General features: G+C 33.7%; 1 protein-coding gene and 1 non-coding gene across 3 annotated transcripts in view; one reads left to right on the top strand and one right to left on the bottom strand.

The window, feature by feature from the left end:
• Positions 1 to 24,799, top strand: part of Nup35 (nucleoporin 35) — a 47,197-nt gene extending 22,398 nt beyond the window's left edge. For both annotated transcript variants that reach the window (XM_076866053.1, XM_076866054.2), the window contains exons 5-9: positions 18,110 to 18,251; positions 20,734 to 20,803; positions 21,533 to 21,661; positions 22,720 to 22,884; positions 24,159 to 24,799. In XM_076866053.1, coding sequence (XP_076722168.1) covers positions 18,110 to 18,251; positions 20,734 to 20,803; positions 21,533 to 21,661; positions 22,720 to 22,884; positions 24,159 to 24,236 — 584 coding nt within the window. In that variant the 3' untranslated portion in view covers positions 24,237 to 24,799. The remainder of the gene's footprint in view (positions 1 to 18,109; positions 18,252 to 20,733; positions 20,804 to 21,532; positions 21,662 to 22,719; positions 22,885 to 24,158) is intronic.
• On the bottom strand, positions 9,780 to 9,886 carry LOC143407659 (U6 spliceosomal RNA). Its single transcript, XR_013092401.1, has one exon. It is a non-coding gene; the product is annotated as a U6 spliceosomal RNA (small nuclear RNA).
• Positions 24,800 to 27,457: the final 2,658 nt, after the last annotated feature.

The raw sequence follows: 27,457 nt of genomic DNA, 5'->3' as shown, positions 1-27,457 counted from the left end.
AGTATGAATTCTTTTAGTTTCTGCTTATTTTGGAAGTTTTTTTTTTTTGAATGATAGTTTTGTTGGGTGTAGCAAATTTTGGTTGACAATCATTTTTTTTTTCATGTCTTGGAATACATCCATCCAAAGCCTTCTTGGCTTTTAGAACTTGTGCTGAGAAATTGAAGTAATTGTGATTGACTTGCCTCTAAATATGACATTTCTTGTGACTTCTCTTGTGGCTTTTTCAATTGTATCTGTATTCTTTTTTTTTTTTTAATTTTTTTAAATTTATTTATTTACTTATTTATTTTTTTTTTTTGATTTTTTTTGTATCTGTATTCTTTATGTTAGGCATTTTAATTATAATGTGATGTGGAGAGGTTCTTTTCTGAACTTGTATATTTGAGGTTCTGAATGCCTCCTGTATCTTGGTGTCCATCTTATTCTCAAAGGTTGGAAATTTTTCTGTTATTTTCCTGAAATTATCTATGACATAAGCCTGTGTCTCACAGCCCTCTTCAGTCCCAATAATTCTTAACATTTTTTAATATTGTCCCAGATTTCTTGTATATTCTAGTCATGATTACTTACTTATTTTCTTGAATACTGTCTGAATGTTCAAGGCCTGACACTTTGGCTCCAGCTCTCAGATTCTGTCTTCAGCATGGTCTACTCTATCAGACTTTCAGCTGAATATTTTATTTTATTTGATTTTTTGTGTCTTTCATTTCTGAGATTTTTCTTTAATTCTTTATAAACATCTCTATCCCCTTATTAAATTTCTCATTCATATCTTATACTGACTTCTTTAATTCATCGTTGTTTTTCTGTTTTGTCTTAGAATTAATTGATCATTTTAAAATCATTCTTTTGATTTCTTTGTTTGATATTTAATCTACTTTAGTATCTTTGGAGTCAATTCTTGGTGTTTTACCTTGTTTTTACAATTTGAGTTCCTATGTTGGGATTTTATGCATGTTGGAATGGATTTCTCTTCTGCTTTTGTGTGTGAACCTTTTAAGGTATATCTTTGTCTTGATTGAGAACTTTAGTAGTGCGGTATCAATAGTCGTTGTGTTAATAGTCTGTTTTTGCTGAAGGAGTGGATGTCCATGTGTGAGACCTGAATACTCCCCCAGGTCTTCCTACTGGAGGCCCGGTCAATAGTTTGGGGATTTTCTTTTTTTCTTTTTTTTTTTTTTTAATATTTTTAGTTGTAGATAGACACAATACCTTTATTTTGTTTAGTATTTTTATGAGGTGCTGTGGATTGAACCCAGTGACTCACACATGCTAGGCAAGCACTGTACCACTGACCCACAATCCCAGCCCAGCTTGAAAGGATTTTCTCTCTTCTATTCTTTGTGTGTAGAGCAAGGTGTGCTGTCTCTTGGCTAGGTTTAGTTTGGCAGCAGAGTCTCTACTCTGTGAATTTGTAGTATCCCTGTAGATTCCCAGCACCTCACAGAAAAGAGGACACAAACAATAAGTGCTGCAAATAGTATACAGCATTAAAATAAATACCCTGTGCTTATTATGACATCTACAATGCTAATTACCACAAAATTTGGAATGGCATGGTCAATAGTTGCTAAAAGCAAAAACAATAAATTATTGTGAACCCTACATTTGGCATTGAAGTCAATAGCAAGAGTCAGCTGTGTAATCCACAACATGTATGATGGGGGTATAAACCAAATAATGTAATTTATTAAGAGAAAAGAAAATGTGATGATAAGGTACAAGATAGTTCAGAATGTCCAAAATATGAAGAATGCAAATGTAGTAAGTGATGGCTATAAAAAAGGAGAAAAAAATAGATAACAAAGGGCAAGAGGAGCAAGAGAATTTGGGTATTAGTGGGAGAACAAAGGAGAGAAGAAGAAACAAACAAAATAAAACCAAAATAAACACAAACTCTAATCCTAAAAAGAAAAGGCAAGAGAAAATAACTGTGGTAAAGAAAATGCTAAAAATAGAGAAAAGAAGAATTATGCATATGTATGTATATATCTAGGAACCAATCAGTAAGGCAAGAACACCAAAAAAAAAAAAAAAAAGAAGTTTTAAATAAAAAATGAATTACCTTACACTGAGATGGTCAAAGCTGTGGATGAGGGTGTGTTGTCACTATTTAGACCCAACTGTCCTTTTTATTTCTTCGGCTACGTACATAGAGAAAAAGTACATGAGCACGTTTTTGTGAGGGGTGGGGGTTATTAAGCTTTTCCTCTTTTTATGTTGCTCACCTTGTTGCTAGCTGGAGTGTCCTAAAACTGAAGCTGGTTGAAATAGCTCTCAGTTTCCCTTCTCACCAATATAAAGTAGGACAAAATGGAAAGTACTGTTATTTGCATTTTGTTTGGACAAATCAGATCAATATACTCCCAGTGTGGTGTAGCTCCAGAATTCTATGAGTGAGGTTAAGGTGGCTGGGACTTAAGTCTAATCAGGCCTTAGGAACTTTGTTGGACTGTTTCTGCTCTGGAGAGATTATATCAACATATCCCTACAGCCAGGCAGATTCTGATCTCTGCTGGGAGTGTGGATCTCTAAGAATTCTACTCTTGATGCAGGGGAGTCTTTGCCCACAAATACAACCTTCTTAGGCTTAGTCTCTGTATTCTTACCTGCCTGTTCGGCCTCTGCACCCTCTTCAGTTGGTCACGTGAGCCACCAGACAAAAAAGAGAGAGTGAGTTGCATTCTTCTTCATATTTCTGTCTTGAATCCCTCTGGGTATAATCTTCTCTGTGCGTTTCACCCACTTCTGCCAGGCACACCCTGGGCACTTGTAGGTGCTTGCCAGGACTCTATGGCAGTGTTTACTATGATCTCCCAGGATCCCACAGCAGCAAGCTGCAGCTTGGCTGCCTCAACATGACTCCTGACCTCAGCTTGCCACTTTGCATTTGAGAAATACAGAGCACTTTCAAACACTAATTCACTGTGCAGCTTCTGGATCAGCCAAGTTCAGGCTACTTTTCTGATCTACAGGTTTTCCATGCTAAATTTGTCAGGTATGTTTCTCTTTCTGTTTGTATTATCCCTCCCCTTCATGGTGAACCATTGCTACTTCTGCTGCTGCACTTGGCTCTAGTTTATCTTTCTTGTTCTTTTTTCAGTGCATCTGAATTTCTGAGTCTCAAAGAGACTCTCTGATATTGAATTTCAATGAATTCCGTCTTTCACCCATCTCGCTGAGAAGCCCTACTCCTGCTGTTCGAATCCTGAGCAATAAAGCAATTGGAAATGCAGACTTCCTTTAATATGCCATTTTGAATCTCTGCATACTTAATGTTTGAAGTGTTTCCTTAGATACTCAACATTGTGTAATCAAAAAATTGGGAAGAAAAGGAATACTCACCCTAAATAATAAAGGTGTTATGAGAGACTATTAATGCATAATAGCTATGAATCTAAATGCTGTTGAATACGAATAGCCACTGATTATAACTAGTTTTTCTTGAAGATCAGTGACATTTTTATCACCACTAGCATCATCGTTAGCACACAGTTCTTCATATATATATTCATTTGTTTATAATCCCATTGAATTTTTCCAGCAAGATTTGAACATCTAATCATGGATCAGGCTCCTGAAGATAGTGAACAGGATAATTTTTGCTTTTATGGAGCTTAAATTTATTTATAGGATTTACATGTATAAACAAAATAAGCAAATTATAAAGTTTATTAGAAGGAAATACATGTTATGAAGGAAAAAATTAAGCAGCAAAGGGGAGTGGGGACTTATAGTTTTAATTAGAGTAGCATATTAGCTTTCCATTGCTGCCTTAATAAATTGCATAAATTTAATAATGGCTTCAACAACACTGTATTATTTTAAGATTCTAGAAGTCAGAGTTTTGAAATAGGTTGTATTGGGCTAATCATGGTGTTGATAGTTCTTTGTTAATTTCTGGAGGTTCTTGGGGAACAATTCTTTTTTTTGACTTTTCTGTTTCTAGAGGCTCCTCACATTTCTTGGTTCATGATCCCTTTTCTTCACCTTCAGTCAGCAATTTCACATCTCTGGCCATTCTTTTGTAGTCACATCTCCCTCTTTCTCTTTTAAGGACTGCCGTGAATATTTTGGGTACTTTCTGGATGATCCAGGATAATTTCCCTCTTCTAAGCCAGCTAATTAATTAGCAGCCTTAATACCATCTGCAATTGTAATTCCCCTTTGCCTTATAATATAGCATAGTCATAGGTTCTTGGGATTAGGTTATGGACATTTTTGAGGGGCCATTATTCTGCCTGCCACAGGCAAAGTAACATTTGCTCAAAAACATGAACCAAGTGAGGAAGGTAGGGAAAGTATTCTAGACAGAGAGAATAGCTGGTACCTGAGTGCATTTGGAGTGTTCAAGGAAAATGAGGTAGGTATGACTGAAATGGAAATGAGTAGAGGAGAGGAGTAGAAAATGAGATGAGAGAGGTAATGGGGAAAGGTGTGTTACAGGTCCTGGAAGGTCATTGAAACATCTGATTTTTTACCCAGAAAAGTTGGACAACAATTAGAAGGAGATTGCTGCTGTGGGAAGAGTAGTTTGGGGACTGAGGGTTAAAGTCAAAACAGAGATAGTATCAGAAACTACAGCAGTAATTCAAGAGATGATGACATTAAAAAAAAAAAAAAAAGGAGAACATTATAACAAAACAGGTAGAATTTAAGAAACAGTAGTAAGACAATAGATTTAAAATCAAATCAACAGTTAACCTTGCATAAATGCTCCAATTAAATGGCAGATTGTCAGAATTGATAACCAAAATCATTTCCCACTATAATTTGTGTCTTTGGGTTGGTTCTCCAAGTCCAGGTTTCTTTAAATAGTCTGAGAGCCCTCACTGGAAATGTCCTTAAAGACTAGATTTCTTCTAATAGTGTACTGAAAGCTTGCTAATGTCTTTTTTTATTTTAAACATTCCTCTATCCAGTTCCTGATACTAAAGCCACATTTACATTTTTAGGTCCCTTTTAACAGCAGCACTTGGCTTGTGCTAAGATCTGTAGTCATTTTCTATTACTGCCGTAACAAATTACCAAGAACCTAGTGGCTTAAACCAACACAACTTTATTATTTCACAATTTCTATAGGTCAGATGTCCAGGTACTGCTTGGGTTTTGGCTTGTAGCTCAGGTGTCAGGATGGTGGTTATTTAGTTTAGAAGTTCTGGGGATGACTTTCTTAAAAAAACTCATTGAGGGTATTGGCAGAAATCAGTTCCATATGGTGACTGTACCTTCATTCCTTAACTTGTTCTCTTCTTCATCTTCAAAGGCAGCAGTTGTAGATCGTGTCCTTTTTTATGCTTCATATTTCTCTGACTTTTCTGCCTTCCATCACTGTTAAGGGCTCATTTGATTACACTGGACCAATGGAATAATCTAGGATAATTTTTTAGTGTAAGATCCACTGATATTAATATAATTCCATCTGTAAAGTCCCATACTACTGTTTAATTGAATTTCTTGTCAGCCAGATCCAGGGATACAATTTTGGAGCATCTTAATAAATCTGTCTACTGTGTACAGGTGGCCCTCTGTATTTGTATGTTCAACTAACCACAGATTGAAAATACTTGGGGCAAAAAATTGCATCTGTACTGAACATGTATGGATTTTTTTTGGTTATTATTCCCTCTTCAATACACTGTAATAACAATTTATGTAACATTTATATTGTATTAGTTATAAGAAATCTAGAGATGATTTAGAGTGTTATGGGAGATTGTGTTTAGTCTTTTTGTAAATACTACACCATTTTATATGAGGGTCTTGGCATTTTGGTATCCTTGGGAGTGTCATGGGACTAATTCTCCTCTGATACTGAAGGATTAGTATGTATTGTGATCAGAATTCTAGAATGTCATCTCAGCCTTTTCAGCTACATAATTGAGGTGGAATTAGTTCCAGTATTAACAACCTTAACAGCCTTAACTTGATAAAACTCCTGTAACAAGTAGGTAGGTAACAGTGTGTTATTATATACACAGATAGAGACTATTCAGTTGTTTAATGAATTCTTAAGTAATCCTAGGGCCATTGGAAATGGAAAAGCATTGTATCAGTTCATTTTTTTTTTATTGCCAATAATAATACTGCAAAGTAAATAAGTTAGAAAGAAGTTTATTTTGGCTCACAATTTTGGTCCAGTGTTATACATTTTATGTTTAAAGGCTCTGTTTACTGGAAAATAAGTTTTTTTATTGTTGTCAAGTAGAACACAGGATTAAAGTTAAATATCTTTTTGTTAACTTTTTTCCTAATGCTTCTGTGAGGTTTTTATAACTATAGAAATCATTTAGGAAAGTACAAAAACTGTGATAGGAAGAGTATACCTGTCATAAATTGGCCACTGGGAGCCACTGCTGCTTCTACTTTGAATTTAAGGAATTGGTGTACAGAAAATCTTAACAGGGCATAAATGAAAAAGTATTTTTGTAAAGATCTGACAGATGTGAGACTAAAGCTAGATATAGGAAAGGGGCATTGACTTGAGAAAATTGAGGGGAAAAACCTAGTGTTCACTTAGCTTTTTTTAGTTCCTAATATTTAGTGTTAAATAAGTGAGAGTTTCTTATATAATTTATAAATTTTAGCTTTCTGAGATTGGTAGCTTTTATGAAGATATTTCCTGGGATACAGCGGCATGAGTGTTACTTGTTTTTTTTGTATCCAATAAGGAATTTTTTTTTTTCCTTTAAAATCTGTAACTCATGTTAAGATCTCTTTTAGGATCTTAATTCTGGAAAACTTTTTGGCATTTGACAAAATAAGAAATTGGAATTAAAGAATATTGTAGATTCTTTTTACCATGGTCTTTTATTGCCCTTGGTAAAGAAGATTGAATATGTTTGCTCCATTTTCTCCATTCTCTCCCTTATTTTTCTTTTACTGCAATTAAATTTTCCTCTGCCACTGCCGCTGCCTCCTCAATTTTTTTATAAGTTCTTTTCCTTATTTATTAGCTCTGTCAACTGTCTTCCTAAATAATACACCATTTATTAATGAATTAAAATCTTTGTCTTAGCATATTGATAACAGGTTAAATATCTTATTAACTGATATAGCACTTTCTGGCAGCTTTCTTTCTTTCTTTTTCTTTTTTTTTTGCTGAATCTCGAGGTCTGATAGTGTTCCCAGAAGTGGGGAGAAAAGAGACTCTTTGATCTAGTTTAGCTGTCCTATGTTCTGGAAAGCTCTTTTTCTTTAGTTCTTAAATTTCTTCATTATTAGATTATCAATTCCTTCAGGACAGAAAATCTTTCTATATCCAGAGATGAGTATAAGGGGACTTTAATAAATGTTCATTGACTGAATATGTTGATGGATATAGCTTGTAGTGAATTGCATCGTGGCCCCCAAAACAATATGTCCAGGTCATAATCCCTGGAACCTGTGACTTACTATCTGCGCCCTCAAAATATGAGTAAGGATCTAGAGAGGAGGTGTGAACAAGAAGAGTTCAAGTGTTGAGATGGCTGTGGCCTGAGGATGGGGTTGGGGTGGTGATTGTTGATTACTTTGGGTAGTCCCTAAATCCAGTCCTTTAAAGATAGAGGCAGGGAGAAATTTGACACAAAGGAAGGAAGAAAATACAGAGAGAAAGGTGATTTGAAGGCTGAAGCAGAAATTAAAATATTGTCAAAGTATATAAGCAGTCACCAGAAACTAGACATGAGCAATGGATTTTCCCGTAGAATCTCCACAAGGTGGCCACCTTTGTATGCCCACTACTGATCTTGGACTTGTGGCTTCCAGAACTGTGAGAGGTAAATTAATGTTCTAAGCCATCCAGTTTGTGCTAACTTGTTAACAGCATCCTTAGGTAACTAATATATATAGTATTTGGAGGCAATTGTGTCCTAATACCAATATCTCTTACTGAATAAGAGGATTGGGATATTTGTGTCCAGTTTGACAAGGCACATTTTTTCTTTAATAATACCAAGTAAACACTGACTTTATTAGTTTTTTTTTTATTGCTGCTAAACCATATTGTCACAAATTTGTGACTTAAATAAAATTGATATTGTTAATGGTTGTGGAGGTCATATGCTCAAGATACATCTTGGTGGGCTAAATCAAGTCATTGGTAGGGATTTATTCTTTCCTGGGAAGATCTGGAAGAGAATCTGTGTATATGGGGGTGCGTGTGTGCGCGCATGCTTCTAGAGGCTGCCTATTTCTTCACAGCCAGCCTCAACTAGTGATCCTTTCCTCTTATATCATTCTTTCTCTTTCTTTCCCAATTAAGGACCCTTGTAATTTTATTGGGCCTACTCTGATAATCCAGGATAATCTCATTTTTAATTTATTTATTCTTATGCCATTAACTATGGTATCATTTAGTGGTCTCCATTTATCCTGGAAGGGATTATATTTATGTTTTAGTAAAAATGATAGTTTTTAAAAAATCACATAGTATTTAAATTCTTAAAATGAAATATAGCAATCTTTTTTTTAAAATTGTTGGTGGTACTATGGATTGAACTCAGGGCCTCACACATACTAAACAAGTGCTCTACCACTGAATCATGTTCCCAGTAAAATATTGCAATGTATCAGTCTTTTGACTTATTCATCAGGAATCTAAATGAGGTGCTGTATCAGTTTTCTGTTGCCTCTGTAACGAACTACTACAAATCTATTGGCTTTAAACAACTTAAATTTATTCTCTTATAGTTCTGAAAGTTAAAAGAACAAAATCAGTATCACTGGCCTAAATTAAAGGTGTGTGTAAGATTGGTTTCTTCTGGAATAGGGAAAATTGGCTTCCTTGGATTTTATCACCTTCCAGCTGTTTTCTTCAGTTTTTGATCCACTCGTCCATTTTGAAGGTATAGCATTCTAATCTCTGTTTCCATCATGACATTACCTTACACTATAGTAAAATCTACTTCTCTGTAGTAAAATCTACTTCTGCCTCCCTCTACTAAGGATACTTGTTAGAGTCTACCTGAACAATCCTGGGTAGTTTCTCTACCTCAAGATTTGTTGTCATATCTGCAAATTCATTTCTCCATAAAAAGTAGCATTCATAGGTTTCAGGGATTAGGGCACGGTCATTTTAGAGGGCTGTTGTTTAGTTAGCTACATAGGTTACATAGATAATTCTCGATCTTCACATTTGTTAAGTTTTTTGTTTTCAAACATAAATAATGATATTCTATTTTATGCCCCCATATGAATGTAGTTGTATATAACTATGTAAATAGAGTTCAGTGTGCTGAGCTAATTAATAAATTATGATTTGTCCTTTTTGTAAAACTTGATTTTCCAATAGTTAATTATCGACTTGTTTTCTCCATTAATCTAATTTTCTGTGTGCCATTTGCTCCCTTTAAGCAAACATTCTATTGCTATGATACATATCTATTTATAGAAGCCTCACACAGTTTCAAGTACGTTTTTCTTTGAGAACTTCTCTCAGCCTGTCTTTTGATGGCTTCCTGTTTCAGTATGGTGTACAACTATCATCATCCTAGGAAATGCCTCAGTTTCTAGTATTGAGCCTTTTCCTTGGTAGCATATCTTTTTCTTTTCTTGCATACTTGTGAAGAACATATTTGAGCAACTTTCCCAGAAAGCTTTCATCAGAAGTAAAATTTAATACTTCATAGTGGAAATGCATTTTTAATTTCTTCATATTTGGTTGGTTGGGTATAACATTTTAGATTGGAATTTCACAGGTGTTGTTCCATTTCTATCCCCCAGTGTTTCATGGAAGTCATTTGTGGTGACAGTTCTTGAGAATTTGTGGCCTGTTTTTAAATTTTTTTATCTTTAAAAATATGGAATGCTTCATGGATTTTCATATCATCCTTGTGCAGGGGCCATGCTAATCTTCTCTGTATTGCTCCAATTTTAGTGTATGTTCTGCTGAAGTGAGAACATGTGGCCTGTTTTGGGAAAAATTTATGATCTCTCTATGGTTTGTGTTCTCAATTTCACGAATGTGTACTGGTGTGGGACTTTTTCATTTGTTTTGCTAGACACATCAAGTTCTGGGAACTTTCCTGTATTATTTGTTTGATAATTGCTTTCTCTGTTCTTTCTTTCTGGAATTCCATTTGTTTATGTGTTAGATCACTGTAGAGATTTGTAATTTTCTACTTTTTCTCCCTTATATTGTCACTTATAGCTGTATTTTACTTTCTCAGATTTTCTGAGTAAGTTTTTTCTTTTGCCTGTCATTTCAATTCCAAGAACCTTTTTTGTTGTTGTTGTTGTTGTTGTTGTTTGTAGAATGCACTTAGAAATGTAGCATTCTCTTCTTCCTGTAAAATGTCTTAGCAATGAGGTTAATAGTGGTCTTTTTATTTCTGCTCTTATTATCTGTTTCCTTTTTTTCTTTGGTTTTTCTATTCTTCCTCCCCCTCAGTTGTTGTTGGACAATGCAATTTATTGAATGAGGCATAAAAAGCTACTTGGAATTTTTTTTTGTGTGTAGAGTTCAACATTGGCTGGGGTGGAGGGAAGAATTGATGGAGAGAAGCTGTTTTGCTTCTTATTTTGCTTCACTGTAAGAAAAATGGATAATAAGCTGATTTTTATTTTTAGTTGGGGGAACCTAATTCTACCCTGTATAATTATTTTTCCTCATACAATTTTCCGAAGAATTCTTTAAGAGCCTTAAAGCTGCTGTTCTTGGGGGATTGGGATGTGGCTCAAGTGGTAGCATGCTTGCCTGGCATGTGTGAGGCACTGGGTTCAAAATAAAGATATTGTGTCCATCTAAAACTAAAAAATAAATATATATTTAAAAAAGCTGCTGTCTTGAATACATACAGGGACAAGTCTCTTATTCCAGTGTGCAGATTTTTCACTTGATCTCCTTACAGTTGTTCTGTGTTTTTGAGCTGTGTTTTTTTTTGGGGGGGGGGGGAGGACGACGAAATCCTTGTTCTCTTGGGGATGGAGTGGAAGAGTGACGGTTATCTGGTTACCTAAGGATTAGGAGAGGTCTGGTATCTAATCTTTTATTGTGCACATTTTAATTTTCTTTGACTTTTAGCATTCTTTCACCTGTGGTCTCCAAAATTTGAGACTTCCTTGAATGATTATCATTAATGTCTGGAGGTACAAGTGGTGAATACAGGTGTTCAATTCATCATGCTTTTTTATTTGTTTGGTTTTGGGGATTGAACCCGGGGGCACTTTACTGCTGAGCTACCTCCATAGTCCTTTTTATTTTTTATTTTAAGGCAGGGTCTTGCTAAGTTGTTGAGGGTCCCTGAGTTGCTGAGGCTGTTCTCAAACTTGCTATCCTCCTCCTGCCTTAGATTCCCGAGTTGCTGGGATTACAGGCATGCACTACCACACCTGATTTCAATTCTCCATGCTTAGTTGGATGTTGTATCCGTTCTTCAGTTTACTCGGGTACAGTGAATTGTCAAATTGCAGAGTCTGAAGAAAGAGTCCCAACAAGATTATTCTTACTTCAGACATCAGTTGCAAGTTTGGGGGGAGGTCCCTAGGGCTACCCTCACTTCAGACTGACTATAAATTTGGGGGTCCCAAGACTACTGTAAAGTTTATATTTAATTATAAAGACTCAAAGAACCTATTGAAAGGTTCTGATAATCACAGTTCTATTACAACAAAAGGATACAGATTAGTACCAGCCAAAGGAACACATAGGGCATAGTCTGGGAAGGTTCCATATGTGAAGCTTCCCTCACATTGTCCTCAGGGAGATGTATTTTCCTAGCGTTCATGTATGGTAGTGTCTAGAATATAACTAAGTAGGGAAGTTTATTGGTACATCTGTGTCTAGAGATTCTATTAAAGTTTCATTACATGGACATGATTAAACCATTGATCAAATGGTTGAGCTCAATCTTCAGTCCCTTTCTTATTCTCAGAGGAGGAATGATATGTGACTCAAAGCTCTTTCTTGAGTGACCAACTCCTCCTACTCAGAGTCACCTGGTGAGCATAAACTATCAGGCCTAGCTTGAGAAGCTCATCATGAATTACAAAGAACCCTCCTAATGCTCGGGAAATTCCCAGGGTTCAGAGGTTACTTCTAAGGAACCAGAGGAATACCAGAGCTCACACTGGGCAGAGGCCAAATTCTTCATGATGAGAAGGTAACATAATTGCCAGAAAACTTTTTGTCCAACATTTGTTTGCCATGTCTGTTTAAAATTTACTATTCTTTTTATCTTTTGTTTTCATTTATGTTAGGTCTATTTTGGAACAATTGAATCTGTTCTTTAATTGAAGACATTTTCATAAAGGGTAATAAGGTCTTTTGCCCTCTGTTTTAATCTGATTTTATGACGAATGTTTGAATAGTGATTTACCAAGGGAGACAATTACAGTCCAATCTAATGTGGTTTGATAGGTGTACTTTATTTTCGTCTTATAAAGCATAGCATGTGGGTACCAGAAGCCTGATTTAAAGGAAGTGAAATCAGTGAAGCAATTAAACATTAACCAGGTGGGGGGCAATTATGCTAAACTTATGTAAATAACTTTAGATTAGGTATAAGTAATTATATTTTTTAGAGTAGTTGACAGGGCAAAAATTAGATTGCTTATTCATTTGAGACTTAATTTTGATTTGTCTTCCTTTTAAAGGTCATAATGGTTGTCTCAGTTTGAGCCTTTATTTAATTTCTTGCTTGAAGGTTATTACATGATGTAGCATAACTAAATTGTACCTTCTTCTGGTAATTCAGGACATTTAAAAATTGTATTGGCTTCATATTTTATACCAAAGTGTATCTTTGATTTGTTAAAGGCATATCTTTATAGTAAGAACTGAATTTAGTTAAGGGCAGCTTTTGTATAAGTATGTGCTTCTGCTTGGTTCCTAAAGAGATACTTGATTATTAATTGATAAGCACATATACTTATTTTAGAGCATTATAGTTATACTTAGTAGTGAGTTTATTTTGACAAAATCATACATGCATAGATTTTGATTTAATCCATTTCAGTCCCTGTTCTACCTCTTTTTCTTCCCTTCCCCATTCCTCCATTCTCCTTCCTCTACTTGACTGATCTTCCTTTTGTTCATTTATTTATTTTTGATTGGTGATAAGCAGATAGTCTTAAAACATAACATTTATCAAAGTGGGATGTTTCGTTTTAAATCAACCTATTTTAGAAATACGTTTTAGAAATATGCAACTATTAGAAACATTTGTGGTGATGAGGATGAATAATTGTTAAATATATTATTATAGCATTTATGTATTTTAGGATTTCTTCAAATTACTTGAAAAAAAACTTAAAAAAAATAAATGTATAAGCTCAGTTGTGAAAGTCAGTTAATTTTGTAAGACCTTTGTGTAATGTGTTGGGATTCTGTCCTCTTTTATATACCTTTTCTCTGGAGTTAGCATTTGTTGTATACCTTCAATTGCTTAAGTGCTCTTACAAAATATTTGAATGTTGACTTTTCAAACTTTCTGACTGATAAATTCTTTTTTTTTTTTTACTTTGTTACTTGACTACTGTTTGAACATGAACATGTAGGTAGTCTTGAGTGTCCTTCCTTTTCTGTAGGATCTAGACAATATTCATTGTCCACTATGGTCCAAAAACTTTAAATGGAAAATTTTAGAAATAAACAATTCACAAGTTTTAAGTTGCATGCCATTCTGAATAGTGTGATGAAATCTTGCACTGTCTTCCAGCATCCTTCCTGGAATCATCTCTTTGTTCAGCATATCCCATACTAACTTTGTCACTTTTCAGATCTTTTGTTATTATATGATAGTACTTGTATTCAGATAATCCCTAGATCCTTTACTAATGACTCCCAAAATGCTGGCAATATGGTTATCCCAAAGAGAAGGCAGAACATGCTTTCTTTAAGTGAAAAGGTCAAGTTCTTAATTTTGTAAAAAAGAAGAAGAAGAAAAAAAAGTTGCACTGAAGTTGCTAAGATCTACTCTTAGAATGAATCCTCTATTGAATAGAAATATGAAGAATTTGTGGTTGAAAGAAGACAAAGGAAACTTTTGTTAGTTTTGCTGTTATGTGTCAAACTTCATAATTACTACCACAGTTCAGAATAAGTGTTAAGATGGAAAAGAAAATAAAATTGAGGTTTGGTACTGTGCATGGTTTCAGGCATCCCCTTCGGGGAGGTGGGTGGGTGGGTCTTGGAACACATACCACAGATTATTTTGGTAGTTTCAGTTAGAGTAGTTCAGAATTCTAAATTTGAGACCAAAGTCTAGACACTTATCATATAGCATAAAGAGTTATGATTTTTGAAATTCTTAAAAAAATTTTTTTTGTAGTTGTAAATGGACAGCCTTCCTTTATTTTGTTTATTTTTATGTGATGCTAAGGATTGAACCCAGTGCCTCACATTTGCTAGGCAAGCACTCTGCCACTGACCCCCAGCCCCAGATTTTCAGAATTCTTAAATGACCAACAGTTAGAATCACATTATAGTTTTTGTTTGATAACTTTAAAAAATTTTTTTGACCAGATTATGGTTTTGTTTTGACATTGTTTGGAGGCAAGTAATGGACATCATTTCTAGAAGTCTTTTATATTTGCACTTTTAAAGCAAAATAATAATTTATATTCAGGCCATCTGTTGTTGAAACAGTTAATGTTCGTGAAGTTCCTGTCTATCTACTATCCCATTTTATTCTGGGTGTAATAGGAAAGTCTTATGTTATAGGTTTGTTATCGCTATAATGACTCATGGAAAGAAACAGTATATGAACCTTTTAAAAAATGTATGTTATATACACCTGTGCCTTGCGTTCTGTACATGCGAAGTGGAGATGTTAGGTTCTATTTTATAGAATTTGCTGTTGTAAAGAAATATGAGTATATGTAAATCACCTGAAGTGTGTATCACTTTGTATATAGCATGAGTGCTCAATACATGGTAGATTTCTTTATTGTTCATGTTTTTTATAATTGTTATGTTGTAATATTTGGTAAATGAGGCCCAATAACTTGATCTACATATGACATTTAAGTAATAGGATTGCAAGGTGAACTGATTACAAAATTTACTCATGTGAATCATGTTCCTGGCCCTGTAGAATTTACAGTCTTAAAAGTTGAATACCAGGCCTGGGGTTGTGACTTAGCAGTAGAGTGCTCACCTAGAATGTGTGAAGTGCTAGGTTCAATCTTTGGCACCACATGAAAATAAATAAATAAAATAAAGGTATTGTGTCTGACTACAACTATTTTTTTTTTTTAAGTTGGAATACCAAGAGCTTTTCTCCTTCCAAATTATAGCTATCAGTGTTTGCTGTGTTAAAAATTAAAATCGCAGGGCCAGGGTACCTATGGCCACCTTGCATACAGACTGAGAGAGATCCTAGAATACTTGATAGTCTGGGAGAAATCCAGCTTCAGCCATCATTACTGTTAATGGTATTTAATGGAAATGCACTGTCAACAATTACAAGGTTTGTGCTGTGCAGTGAAGAAAGATAATATGTTGCTCTGCTACCAAATTGGTCATGAATTTTATCACTGAATAAAGATGCAAGTTAAACTTCAAGATTGTTCATCTTAGTCTTCTGGCAGAAAAAATCATGAAACTAATTGTTTCCATTGATTTGGTGGATTTATCCTTTAACCTAGATTCTGAGAAGTGTAAAAGGATATTTTGTTCCATCAAAGAAAAGAAGCCATTGAATTCTTTTTTTTTTTTTGGCTTGTCATCTTCTGCATTTCTTACAGTAAAAGGGCTGTGTGTTCACTGAGGCATGTGTGATGATGACATTTCTCAGATCAGCACCCTTTTTAGCATTCTGCTCTGGACTTGCTGGACTTGGGGCCCACTTATGACTGCAGCTGGGCTTGTCATCCACCAAATAGCTTGCAGTTGATGTCTTTTCCATCAATACCAACATATGATGTGGGTTACTATATGGTGGAGTGGGCTGGGATAGCCAGGGACATTGGGTAAGATAGGTGCCATTATTCAGGCACATGAATGTAACTTTTTCAGATAATAATAAAAAGAAGTCCTTGTAACATAAAAAAAGAAGACAAAAATTTAAAATGTGTTAATTCACTTAAAAATAATAAATTTGTTTCACAGAAACAAATAATTTTTTTTCTTTAAAAAAAATCCTGGGGATTGAACCCAGGGGTGCTTAATAACTGAGTCACATCCCTAACCTTGTTAATTTTTTATTTTGAGACATGGTCTCACTAAGTTCCTTATGGCCTTGCTAAGTTGCTGAGGCTGGTTTAGAATATGTGATCCTTCTGCCCCTGCCTCCTGAGTTGCTGGGATTATAGGTGTGTGCTTCCAGGCCTGGCTCAGTTTTTTTTTTTTTTTTTAAGTGAAAACTGTTTCCTAAGAGAAAATTTTTTCATGACAACACATTGTTTCATGCTTCTAAAATCTTAATGTTTGGCTTCATAAAATATAATTGGATTCTTGTGAATCTGCCTCTGCATTCAACCTAAATCCATGCATACACATCAGTTACCTCTGGAAAAGTCCATTGAATACTTTTGAGAGTGAGTATGAAAAGGCAAAATTATATTATTAAAATAATTTTGACTTGGCTGATCTCATGATAGGGCTTGGGGGAGTCATGTGTATCTGTATCACACTTGTAAGTACTGCTGCTATAATAAATACAAGTATTAACTAGATTACTGCCTAAGATTAGTCTCATGCTTTAGATTGCCTAGATAACATATATTTAATATTACCGTATTTTCTAATAGCTTAAATACAACTCCTATTAGGACCTACTTTACAGGATTATTAGAATTAAATACAGTTTTAAAGAATGATATGATAATAAGTACTTAATAAAACACTGTTTGCTTACTTCAAAAATTTAGTCCTGTTATGTCATCCTTGTTCATAATTTTTCATTGATTTCCTTACAGTGACTTGTAAGGGTGTTTTTTTTTTTTTTTTTTTTTGTTATGGTCTGGTGTGTTGTTATGTTCTGCTCTCACCTACTCACCCTGATCCTAAATACCCCTGAATCTCTATGTGAATAGTGGCCTTCTTCCTATTTTTATCCAACTCAAGTGATGGCCTTTCTCAGGGCCTTTGCACTTTCTATTTTCTCCACCTCATATTCACTTTTTCAGATATTGATATATTTTGTTCCCTGTCTCCTTTAACTTTTTCCTTTAGTGTCATCTCCGTGAAGTTTCTCTCTCTCTCTCTCTCTCTCTCTCTGTCTCTCTCTGTCTCTGTCTCTCTCTGTGTGTGTGTGTGTGTGTGTGTGTGTGTGTGTATGTGGCCCTTCCACAGAGTTAATCCCTATCTCTTTGATGATAATGATAATGATATCTCTATAGGACTTTGTTTTCTAACACACTAGGTATTTTCTTATCTTTATTCCTCTAGAATTTAGGCTCCTTTAGAGATGGTTTTGTTTTGTTTGTATAACTTGTTCACTGCTGTATCCTTAATACCTAGAATAAAGCTTGGTATATATTAAGTGCTAAAAAATATTGCTGCTATAAAAATGAAAGAAAATAGTCTGCTTCTTAGAAATACATAGTCCTAACTGGACAGTACCTCTGAGATAAAATAAACATATAAAGTATTTGGCGTGGCATGTTGGACACATGGAAATACTCATTAAATGGTAGATGTTACTGAATAATAAGGAACATAAGATTAAATCTCTTAGGCATAGTTAATGGCTGTTGGACTAAATAAAAATGCATTTACATTTTAGGGATTGGGCAAATACTGTTGAGGGACACATTAGAAAAATAAACTTGGAAATATATTTTGGAGAGTAAGATATTTGGGTTTTGTTCTGTAGGAGCTGTTGAATATTTCTAAGGCAAAAGAACTGTAATGAAAGTGGTAGGTTTGGAGGTTAATTGAACAGAAGTTCTTGAGGTTGACTGAGTGATTTTTCTCAGTTTTAATTGGAGATTAATACAATATTTAACAAATTTTTATTAAATAATAAAGCATTTGCAAAATCATAAACTATGTTCAATTATTAATGACTTTGCCTTGTGTGGTAATATGAAATTACCATTTGATTATAGCTGTATGTTTTGGAAAGTTTATATAATTGTTGACTTTTAATATACTTTTTCATTTAAAATTAAGATGTTTACTTTAAAATAAATGAAAGTGTTTAAATTGGCAACTAATTTACTAAATATACTAATGTAGGGCAAAGTATGTTTAGTCCAGCAAATATTGGTCAACCACGGAAGACAACACTATCTCCTGCCCAGTTGGATCCTTTTTATACTCAAGGAGATTCTCTGACTTCAGAAGATCACCTCGATGACACTTGGGTGACAGTGTTTGGGTAAGCTTTTGTCTTTAAAAAACAAAAAACAAAACAAAACCCTTTTCAACATTTGACTATGAATATCATCAAATGGCAAAAAAATAGAACTACATAGCAAATATTCATTGTATAGCAAATATTTAGATTCTATAGTTGTTAACAGCTGTGTTTGCTTTATCTATTATCTATTTGTCAGTCATCTTTTTATGTTGATATATTTTATAGTAAGTTACAGATATCAGGTAATATCACCCTGACACTTCAGTTTGCATACATTAACTAGCAATTCAAGGTTTGTAGTTTTTAAAAATCATTTATCTGTGTATGTATCTCTTCCCAAATTGTTTTCTCTTAGGCATAGTTAATGGCTGTTGACTAGGGTTGCCCCTTTAGATCTAAGGAGGTCTCTTTCCATTTTTTAGTGTCTATCTCTCTGCTTCTAGTGGTCTTAGCAATTTTGAAATAATAATCTTGTGTACATTCAGTATGTCACAGAGATCATACTTTCTAGTTACAGAAGTTTGAATATTAGAGAGGATTATAGTTCTAGATGCATTTCTAATTGATTTTTATAGCCAAAAAATACTTTAAGGAACCTTAGAGATCATAATGTGTAATCCTTTATTTTATAGTTTAGGAAACTGAGGTATAGGTAGAAAAAAGTAGTTTGTTCAGAGGTTCTCATCTAGTTAATTGCAAAGCTTGGCTAAAAACTCAAGGTCTTTTGATTTTTAAGTTGATACATATACTATTAGGTAAGGTTTATTTCTGAACCCATGGTTTGTCATACCTGATGTTACTAAAGATATTTTGGGAGTAAAAAATATAAAAATAACACATGAGATCCTCAAGGAAGAACACTGCACAGAAAGTGTTTAGTGGATTCTATGTATTTAATTTAAAATTTTAAAAATTCAAAAGGCATATAAAAATGTATGAGGAATAGCTTTTCATCCAGCTTTTGTTCCCAGCTACAATTTTTTTTTAAGTTTTTTTTTTTTGTAGTTGTATATGGATAGAATGTCTTTATTTGTTTATTTTTATGTGGTGCTAAGGATTGAACCCAGTGCTTTGCATGTGCTAGGCAAATGCTCTGCCACTGAGCTACAGCCTCAACCCCTGCAATTTGTTTTTAAGGCATTGAATGTCACCTGTTTTTTTGGGTGTGTCTCTGTTTGTGTGTATACACACCTATCTGTCCATCTATCTGTCCTTTCAGTGTGATTCTATGTGGTACTGATTTTGTTTAGACAAAAAGCAGGGTCATTGGTTCTCCTGATAAATTATGCTTAGTTCTGTATCCGTAGCATTAGGGATGGCTTCTTGATTTTTTTTTTTAATGTTTAAAATTTTATATTCTCATAAAATAGCTGCAAATTTTTGAACATGGATGTCCACTTCTAAGTTTGTTTGTTTGTTTGTTTGTTTTTTGGACTCAATAGTAATTGTGTCTCTTTAAAATTCCCAGTAATTGGATACATTTTTGAAGTGCTTATATTCATTTTTATATAAGTAAACTAAAGTAAAATTCTAGTTCTTAAAAAAGTGAATATTTTCTCACATAAATTTTAATGTGTTTAATTTTTCATTTATTTTTGTGACGCATTTTTTTTTAGAGTTCTAATCCAAGCTCTAGACTAACTGAAGTTAGTGGGTAAAGAATCTGATAGATGTTTCTGTAGTACTGATAGCTATTTCTGTTTTGAATGATTACAGTTTTCAAATAGAAAACAACTTTATTGTTTGGAGTATAAAAGTAATAATATTTCATTGTAGAATATTCAGACCATAAATAAAGATAAAACACTTTATAAAGAAGAAAATAAAAATCAGTTTTCCCATACAAAGATATGACTATTAAGATTTTTTTCAATAAAAGTAACTTTTATTATTATGTTTTTATGCCTTTATACATATACTTTGTTTTGCATTATAATTCTTAATACACATATGTACTACAATTTTTCATATCTCTGTACACAAAGTATGTTGACGACTATTAAGATTTTGATTACCATCTTTTTAAATGATTCTGAATCACTGATATTAGTGCTGAATTTTATTTTTGTTTGGGGAGAATTTTTAGGTGGTACTAATTTCAGAAGATATGACTTTATAAAATACTTTTGCTTCTAATAACTGTAGTATACATAAATATTTATAAAGACACAAATGCCATAAAATAAATTGTATATAGAACTGCAGTTTTGTAACAGTTTTTGAAAAGTGTGATAATGCCTTTGAGAATGGGAATGTTAGGTTTGTCAGAGAATGTGGAGATGGAGACGAGCTAAGTTAAAAACTAACATTAAGGTGTTTGCTTTTGGGTGAGTGTTACTAGAGTTGTCCCATATAGGAGAAAACAGGCTGATTAGGGAGCTCTTGTTAATGTTGTATATAGTTGGAAGGATAATTTGTCCTGAGACACTTGTAATTCTGTAATTTGCATTTGTATTGATAGTGGAAGTTAACTGTTTTGTCTGGACAACTGTTTTTTCAGGTTTCCACAAGCATCTGCTTCCTATATATTATTACAGTTTGCACAGTATGGAAACATCTTAAAACATGTGGTAAGGCTTCCATTTTTTTTTCAATTCAAGATTTTGGCTAAGTAAAGAGAAACCATGAATTGAGGGAAAATGCTTCTGAATTTTAATTTGTCTAAATTAAAAATATTTATTTAAAGTTTTGAAAGAATGTGTCCTTTGGATACAGAGGACTCAAGGTGGCATAATGTTTGATTTTTAGGAACAAAGAAAAGGTAACCCAGCCTTCCTTTCTTAACTCACAGTCTTTAAAAAAGATGGATTATGATAGATATTATATTACTTTTTCTCAATTTGAGCTTGCTTTATTGGGAATAAAAGAAGAGGAAGTTCCCGAGGTACAGTTTTCAGAGCTCTTTATCTTGTAGAGGGCTTAAAAAAAAATTATACAAGTTATACCAATTCTTTTTTCTGTTACTATAGACTCAACTCCTACACAAAGTCATATTGATGAATACAGTTTAAAAAATTCATTGTAACTCTTGATATGAGCTTTTTGTGAGAAACAATTATCTTTTGAGAATTACTTTTAGAAAAAATTTGCCACATATTCTGGGAGAATTGAGAGCTGAGTAGAGATTGTTGAAAGTGTTTTCATGTGATTTTTGATAATTTAATATACAACTTTTTATAGGGCATCAAATAAAAAATGAAAGTATACATTATTCTCAGGTTTTAGTTTTCAAATAGAGTTCATTCATTGAGTATAGATTTTGTATTTTATAACTTAAGAGACACCTTCATTTTTTGCAGATGTCCAACACAGGAAATTGGATGCATATTCGTTATCAGTCTAAACTGCAAGCTCGGAAAGCCTTAAGCAAAGATGGGAGAATATTTGGAGAATCCATCATGATTGGTGTAAAACCATGTATAGATAAAGTAAGTTTTTGGTAATCTAAAAAAAATAGCCTAATTTATATGAAGAGATTAACATTGATGGTTATGTCACATGACTTTACTGTGCCTCTTATTCTGAGTTTTGTAAAATGTGATATTTATAGAACTTTTTGTTGCAAGCCAAAATTATTTAATCAAAAGACTTTAGAGATAATCTGTTGTAAACCCTTCATTTTTCAGAAAAAAGAGGATATAAGTGACTTTTACAGAGACATGACGCCTATATTGTAGGGCTCTTGATTACTAGTCCATTCTGTTTTTGTGCAAAAGTAACATCAGATTTTTTTAAGTACCTAAAGGTCTGATCTTATTTTAGGATGAAACCTGATAGTTTACTTTTAAATAGTTGAAGCCTTTTGTTACTCATTTCTGTTTCAAAATACTTAAAAATATATTCTGCATATACTTATTAAACAGTAGATTATGTATAATTTAATCTTTGTGGCTTGTAAAAATCATTGTGACCACACTTTTAAACATATTCAGATTTGTACATAAACTAGGCACTGTACTTGTTGCCAGTATATACACATAAGCAAACAAAGCACACTACTTCTTGTCCTTATAATTTACTGTATCCATGCAATCATATAATTATTGTGTTGTACAATTATTGTGTTGTATAATTATTGTATTGTATTATGCCATTGTATTGTAAGATGTTCACAAACAGTAGAGAACTGTTTGTGGTTACTTGGCACTAAATAGCTTTGGACTTTGTTTCTCCCTTCTGTTTCATGTTTCTTCAAGAAACAATTCTTGAATTGTGTTCTTGCAGATTTTTCATAGTATGTGTTAGGAGATTATTATTTTTTGTGATTTATAGTTGTATTGAGGTTATTTGAGGTAAATGAGTTGAGATTCCTGGCTGAGCATTAGATTTCAAATGCTAGCCATGAAGTATATCATCTTATCAAGCCTAAAATTATTTGAAAGGTTAATTGGGTCAAAGTATGCCTCTTTAAAAAATTTTTTCTTTGGATGTATTATGTAATATTAGTAGGTTATGTTTATAAGCAAGGAATTATTTGTTTCTCCAGAGCATTATGGAAAACAGCGACCGATGTGCTTTGTCATCTCCATCTCTAGCCTTTACACCACCCATCAAAACCTTAGGTACACCAACACAATCGGGAAGCACTCCTAGAATTTCTACCATGAGACCTCTTGCTACAGCATACAAAGCTTCTACTAGTGACTATCAGGTATTTAAGGATTACATGATTACATAAGAGATATACTTGAAGGCTGAGGGCATAGCTTGTTGAACTTTAATTGGGTTGATATATATGCCATTATATTGGTGTTCAGGTTTTTTTGCCTTGATGAAATCTTGAAACTTTTTAAATTTCCTATTTTAAAGTTAGAATCTTGGCAACTTACAAACTTACCTTGAATTTTTAAGAAATGTCTTTGTTGGGGTTGGGAATGGTAGAGCACTTGCCTAGCATGTGAAAAATACTATATTGACCCCTAGCGCTTAAAATAAACAAACAAAAACTTAAAACGTTTTGAAGGTTTTTTCAGCTTTTTTCCTAACTTATATTTGCATATGGACTAGATGTCTGCTTTGTATATCACTGCCACGAGGGAACATTAAAACTCAATTAAATTAGCCTGGTGTGGTGGCACGAGCCTGTAATCACAGTGGAAGGCCAAGAATAGAGGATCGAAAGTTCAGAGTCAGCCTCAGCAAAAGCAAGGTGCTAAGCAACTCAGTGAGACTCTGTCTGTGAGACCCTGTCTCTAAATAAAATACAAAAAATAGGGCTGAGGATGTAGCTCAGTGACCGAGTACCCCTGAGTTTGATCCCCAATACCCACTCCTTGCCAAAAAAAAAAAACCCAAACAAACAAATTGATGACTAAAATATGATGTGGTATCGCAAGTGAAAAAGTTCAAGTAGCTTTGGTTATCAAAAGCTAGCTCTTATTATTCAGAATAGAAAAATTTCTCATTCCAACGTGTTTAAACAAGTTTGCTGTATTTTTTGAATGGTGGAAGAATTGTAACTCTAATTTGGTATATTATTGGACCTCTCTAATTAGCCAAGAGTTTTGAACTTAGCCAGCTGCAGCCGCAGGTCTAAAACACAGCACATAAATTACTTGTGCTTTGTAGAGTGGGTAATAAGTTCAGTTTTTTGATTTCCCTGAAGATTTGGAGATAATTTTATAACTGGTTTTCTTTAAGTCTATATTTTAAATCCCCCACTTCTTAAAAGTTTGTATTATTTGTTCAGTTTTCTAGTTAGGAGCACATGGTATTTGCTTTGTCAAGAGAATGAGACTTTGTCATTCTTAAAAGCATAAAGATATTATGAGTTTATATTTTAATCTTTAAAGTATACAATTGAGTATTATAAACACATTTTAGTGTTTCCCTCATAATTTAGCTATTGCCTGTTGCCAAAGAAAACATAACCTAACATTTTTTTCCCCCCATGTATGTGTGTGTTTTTGTATGTTCTTTTAATAGGTTATTTCTGACAGACAAACGCCTAAAAAAGATGAAAGTCTTGTATCGAAAGCAATGGAGTACATGTTTGGCTGGTAGTACAATAAGAGCTAAGAACTCAATTACCAAGGAGGTTGCTACAATGAAACAGAACTAGCAAAGTACTGCCAGTTTTCTTCGGTTAGTTGTATAACCACTCTTGGCAGTGTTGGATACCCGTCTTAGACTTCTTTTAGAAGCCTTTTTTCTTTAACGATACAGCCTGTTTGTAGCTCGCACTTTAAAAGATGCTTGAGATACATTTTGAAGAAAACTGAAGATCTCTGTAGAAAGATTTTTGTGCTTTCTGTAATAGTGCATGCTTAAACATAAAATACTCAGCTTTGATTATAATTAAATAATTGAATCTGTGGCAAGGCTTTGTAGTCTTCATGACAAGGTGGGTGAATTTCTTGAAGGAGAACTACAGTTGCTTCTACCAAGACACAAAGATTATACTTAGTAATTTGAATTATGGTCTTTTAATTTAGATATTATTTAATATTTTAATTGTGTATGTCTTGTCATGGATTGTCATCTTTCAGTATTCAGAAACCCAAACATTCTTTTAAAAAACCTACTACTAAAATGTCTTGATAATAAACTTTGTCAATTAAATTGAATATTTTTTGAAAGGGTGATTTATTATTGATAGTTGCAAAAAGTTTTAGGTGTTCACTGAAATAGATAAATATATAATTAACTTTTATATACCTATAATTTATTACCATTAATTTTTGCCATGCTTTGTTCTTTTCTTCCTCTTTTATTTTGTTAAAAGCACATTTCAAATACGATGTAATTTTAATCTAAATATATATCAAAACATTTCTATAAATAAGTATAATACCAATATTTCATTTAATAGAGTTCATGATTTCTAAATACTTAATATTCAGTTAATTTCAAAATTTCCCAATTGTCTGCAAAATGAAATGTTTATGGTTGTTCTTTTTCAAATTATGATCAAACATATATACAGTATATCTTGTTATTTTGCCTATTAAGTTTCTAAATCTAAGTTGGTTTTCTATTTTGCTCCCTACCAACTAAATACCACGACTTGTTGAAGGAGTTCTATGTATTGCCTACAGTGTTTCACAGTCTGAATTTAGCCGGTTGCTTTCTTGTTCATCATTATTTCATATTCTAGAAGTTAGATCTAGGGTATATAGATTAGATTCTGATTTCACTTTTCTTGGCAAGAATACTTGATCATGCTATCAGGGTTGTGGCTCAGTAGTGGAGCGCTTGTCTAGCACATGTGAGGCGCACTGGGTTCAATCCTCAGCACTACATAAAAATAAATAATGTTATTAAAAAAACTTGATCATAATGTAGTGCACTTATAGTCATAAAAGGCATTTAATTTTACCTGTGTTACTTTTAATGATGCTTAGCTTGATCATTGGGTACATGGGCAAAGCCTGACACCATTATTGGAAAGTTTCCTGTAACTTTATAATGCTGTTTTAAAAAGCTTGCATTGATGATACTTGCCTGAATAAGTTATTTCATTAATGACTGCTAAATCTGTCATTCGAGCATGGGAGCATCAAATGAATCATTGCTTTGAACTCCATAGCCCTGGACAGTGAGATTGCTGCTTCTGGGAATATTTCAGTGCTACGGTGTTGAAAGACACGCCGATTTGCAGGTGGCCACTGTTAATGGGGCAGATTCCATGCTTAGCATAGGGAGCTGTGGTTGTGGCTCAGTGGTAGAGTGCTCGCCTCATACATGGAAGGCCCTGGGTTTGATCCTTAGCACCACATAAAAATAAATAAATAAAATAAATTTGTAAAAAAAAATTCTAGAGATAGATGGAATCTGAAGCAAATTTGACCTCCAGGCTTAGCATAGAATTTATGGGTTTTATAGAGTTGAATTCAGACGCCTACTGCCCATGGGTGGAAGAAATATGGATGTGCTCAGTAAGTAGCCTTGAGGCACCAGCTGTCCAGAACTAGAGTAGATAACTCCAATTAGCCTGTTCTTCTTGACTTCTCTTTTTGTTTACCTTGAAGTAGTTTTTCTCATAGTAAATCCTTTTGATGTTTTTTGCCTCTAAATAAACCACGTGGGCTCTCTTTGTTAGAACCAGATTCCATCAGAGCTGGATCATCTCACCAGGCCCCGATTTTCACTTCATATCTTTGACTGAATTTCTTAAATTTCTCTTACCTTTAACATTTCTATTCTGACTCACTGCCATAGTTTGGGGAAACTGCATTTATGAGGTGGAATTTTTGTATATAGAAGAATCTTGTTCCACTAGGGCTATTTAGTTACCATGGTACCATGCATACAAAACTGCAGAATAAGTACTTAATCTTTTTCCTTTTTCATTTCAGAGTAATGTTTTGATGCCTTGGCAACTGATGGTGGTAATCCTTTGAGTACAAAAAGATTTGTTTTTTTTTTTTTTTTTTTTTTGGTACTGTGAACTTGTGCCTCTTTAAAAAAAAAATCACTCTTTATCAATTGCAGTTATTCTTTTTTTTTTTTTTTAATTTTTAAATTTAAGACAGGGTCTTGCTTAGGTTGCCCAGGCTGCCTTTGAATTTGTGATTCTCCTCTCTCAGCCTCTGTGTAGTTGGAATTAAAGGTATGAAGCTTTGTGCCCCACTGCATTTGCGCTTTTGTTCAAATTATCCCCCGTGGCTAGTAATAATCTCATAAAAGTAGTTCTTATGAGAAAAGGAAGTTTTTAATTGAAGTAATATTTGATCCTGCTATGTTTATATAGGCTGCATCTTTAATACGTTTTTATAAAGAGTAACTAAAACAGCATAGCGTATGGGAGGTTTTGGTATGCTTTCAAGTCACAGCAAACTAAAATAGAAGATTTTAGTTTTCTGAGATGAATGATACTAAGGAATGTACTGGAATGAATAAAAATTTATTAGCTGGGCATAGTAGTGCATGCCTGTAATCCCAGCCACTTGGGAGGCTGAGGCAGGAGAAACACAATTTGGAGTCCAGCCTGGAAAATTTAGCAAGTTCCTCTCGAAAAATTCAAAAAAATATAAGAAGGTCTGGGGATTTAGCTGTGGCAGAGGGTCCTTGAGTTCATTTCCCATAGTTCCACACACCCCTTTGCCCACATATGTGCAAAATCCATTTACAATTACATTTATAGAGTATTTTTCTTCATAAAACTCTTAAAAACCTTTCATCTTAAATAGGATTATATTTTATATTCTGCTTCATTTCATGCAGATCTCAATTATTTAAGGAAGAACTGGCTACCAACTCCATTAAAAAAAAAAAACCTTGTA

Source organism: Callospermophilus lateralis, chromosome 9, assembly GCF_048772815.1.
Source record: "Callospermophilus lateralis isolate mCalLat2 chromosome 9, mCalLat2.hap1, whole genome shotgun sequence".
Taxonomy (NCBI): Eukaryota; Metazoa; Chordata; class Mammalia; order Rodentia; family Sciuridae; genus Callospermophilus; species Callospermophilus lateralis.
This window is presented reverse-complemented; position numbering and strand designations above follow the sequence as displayed.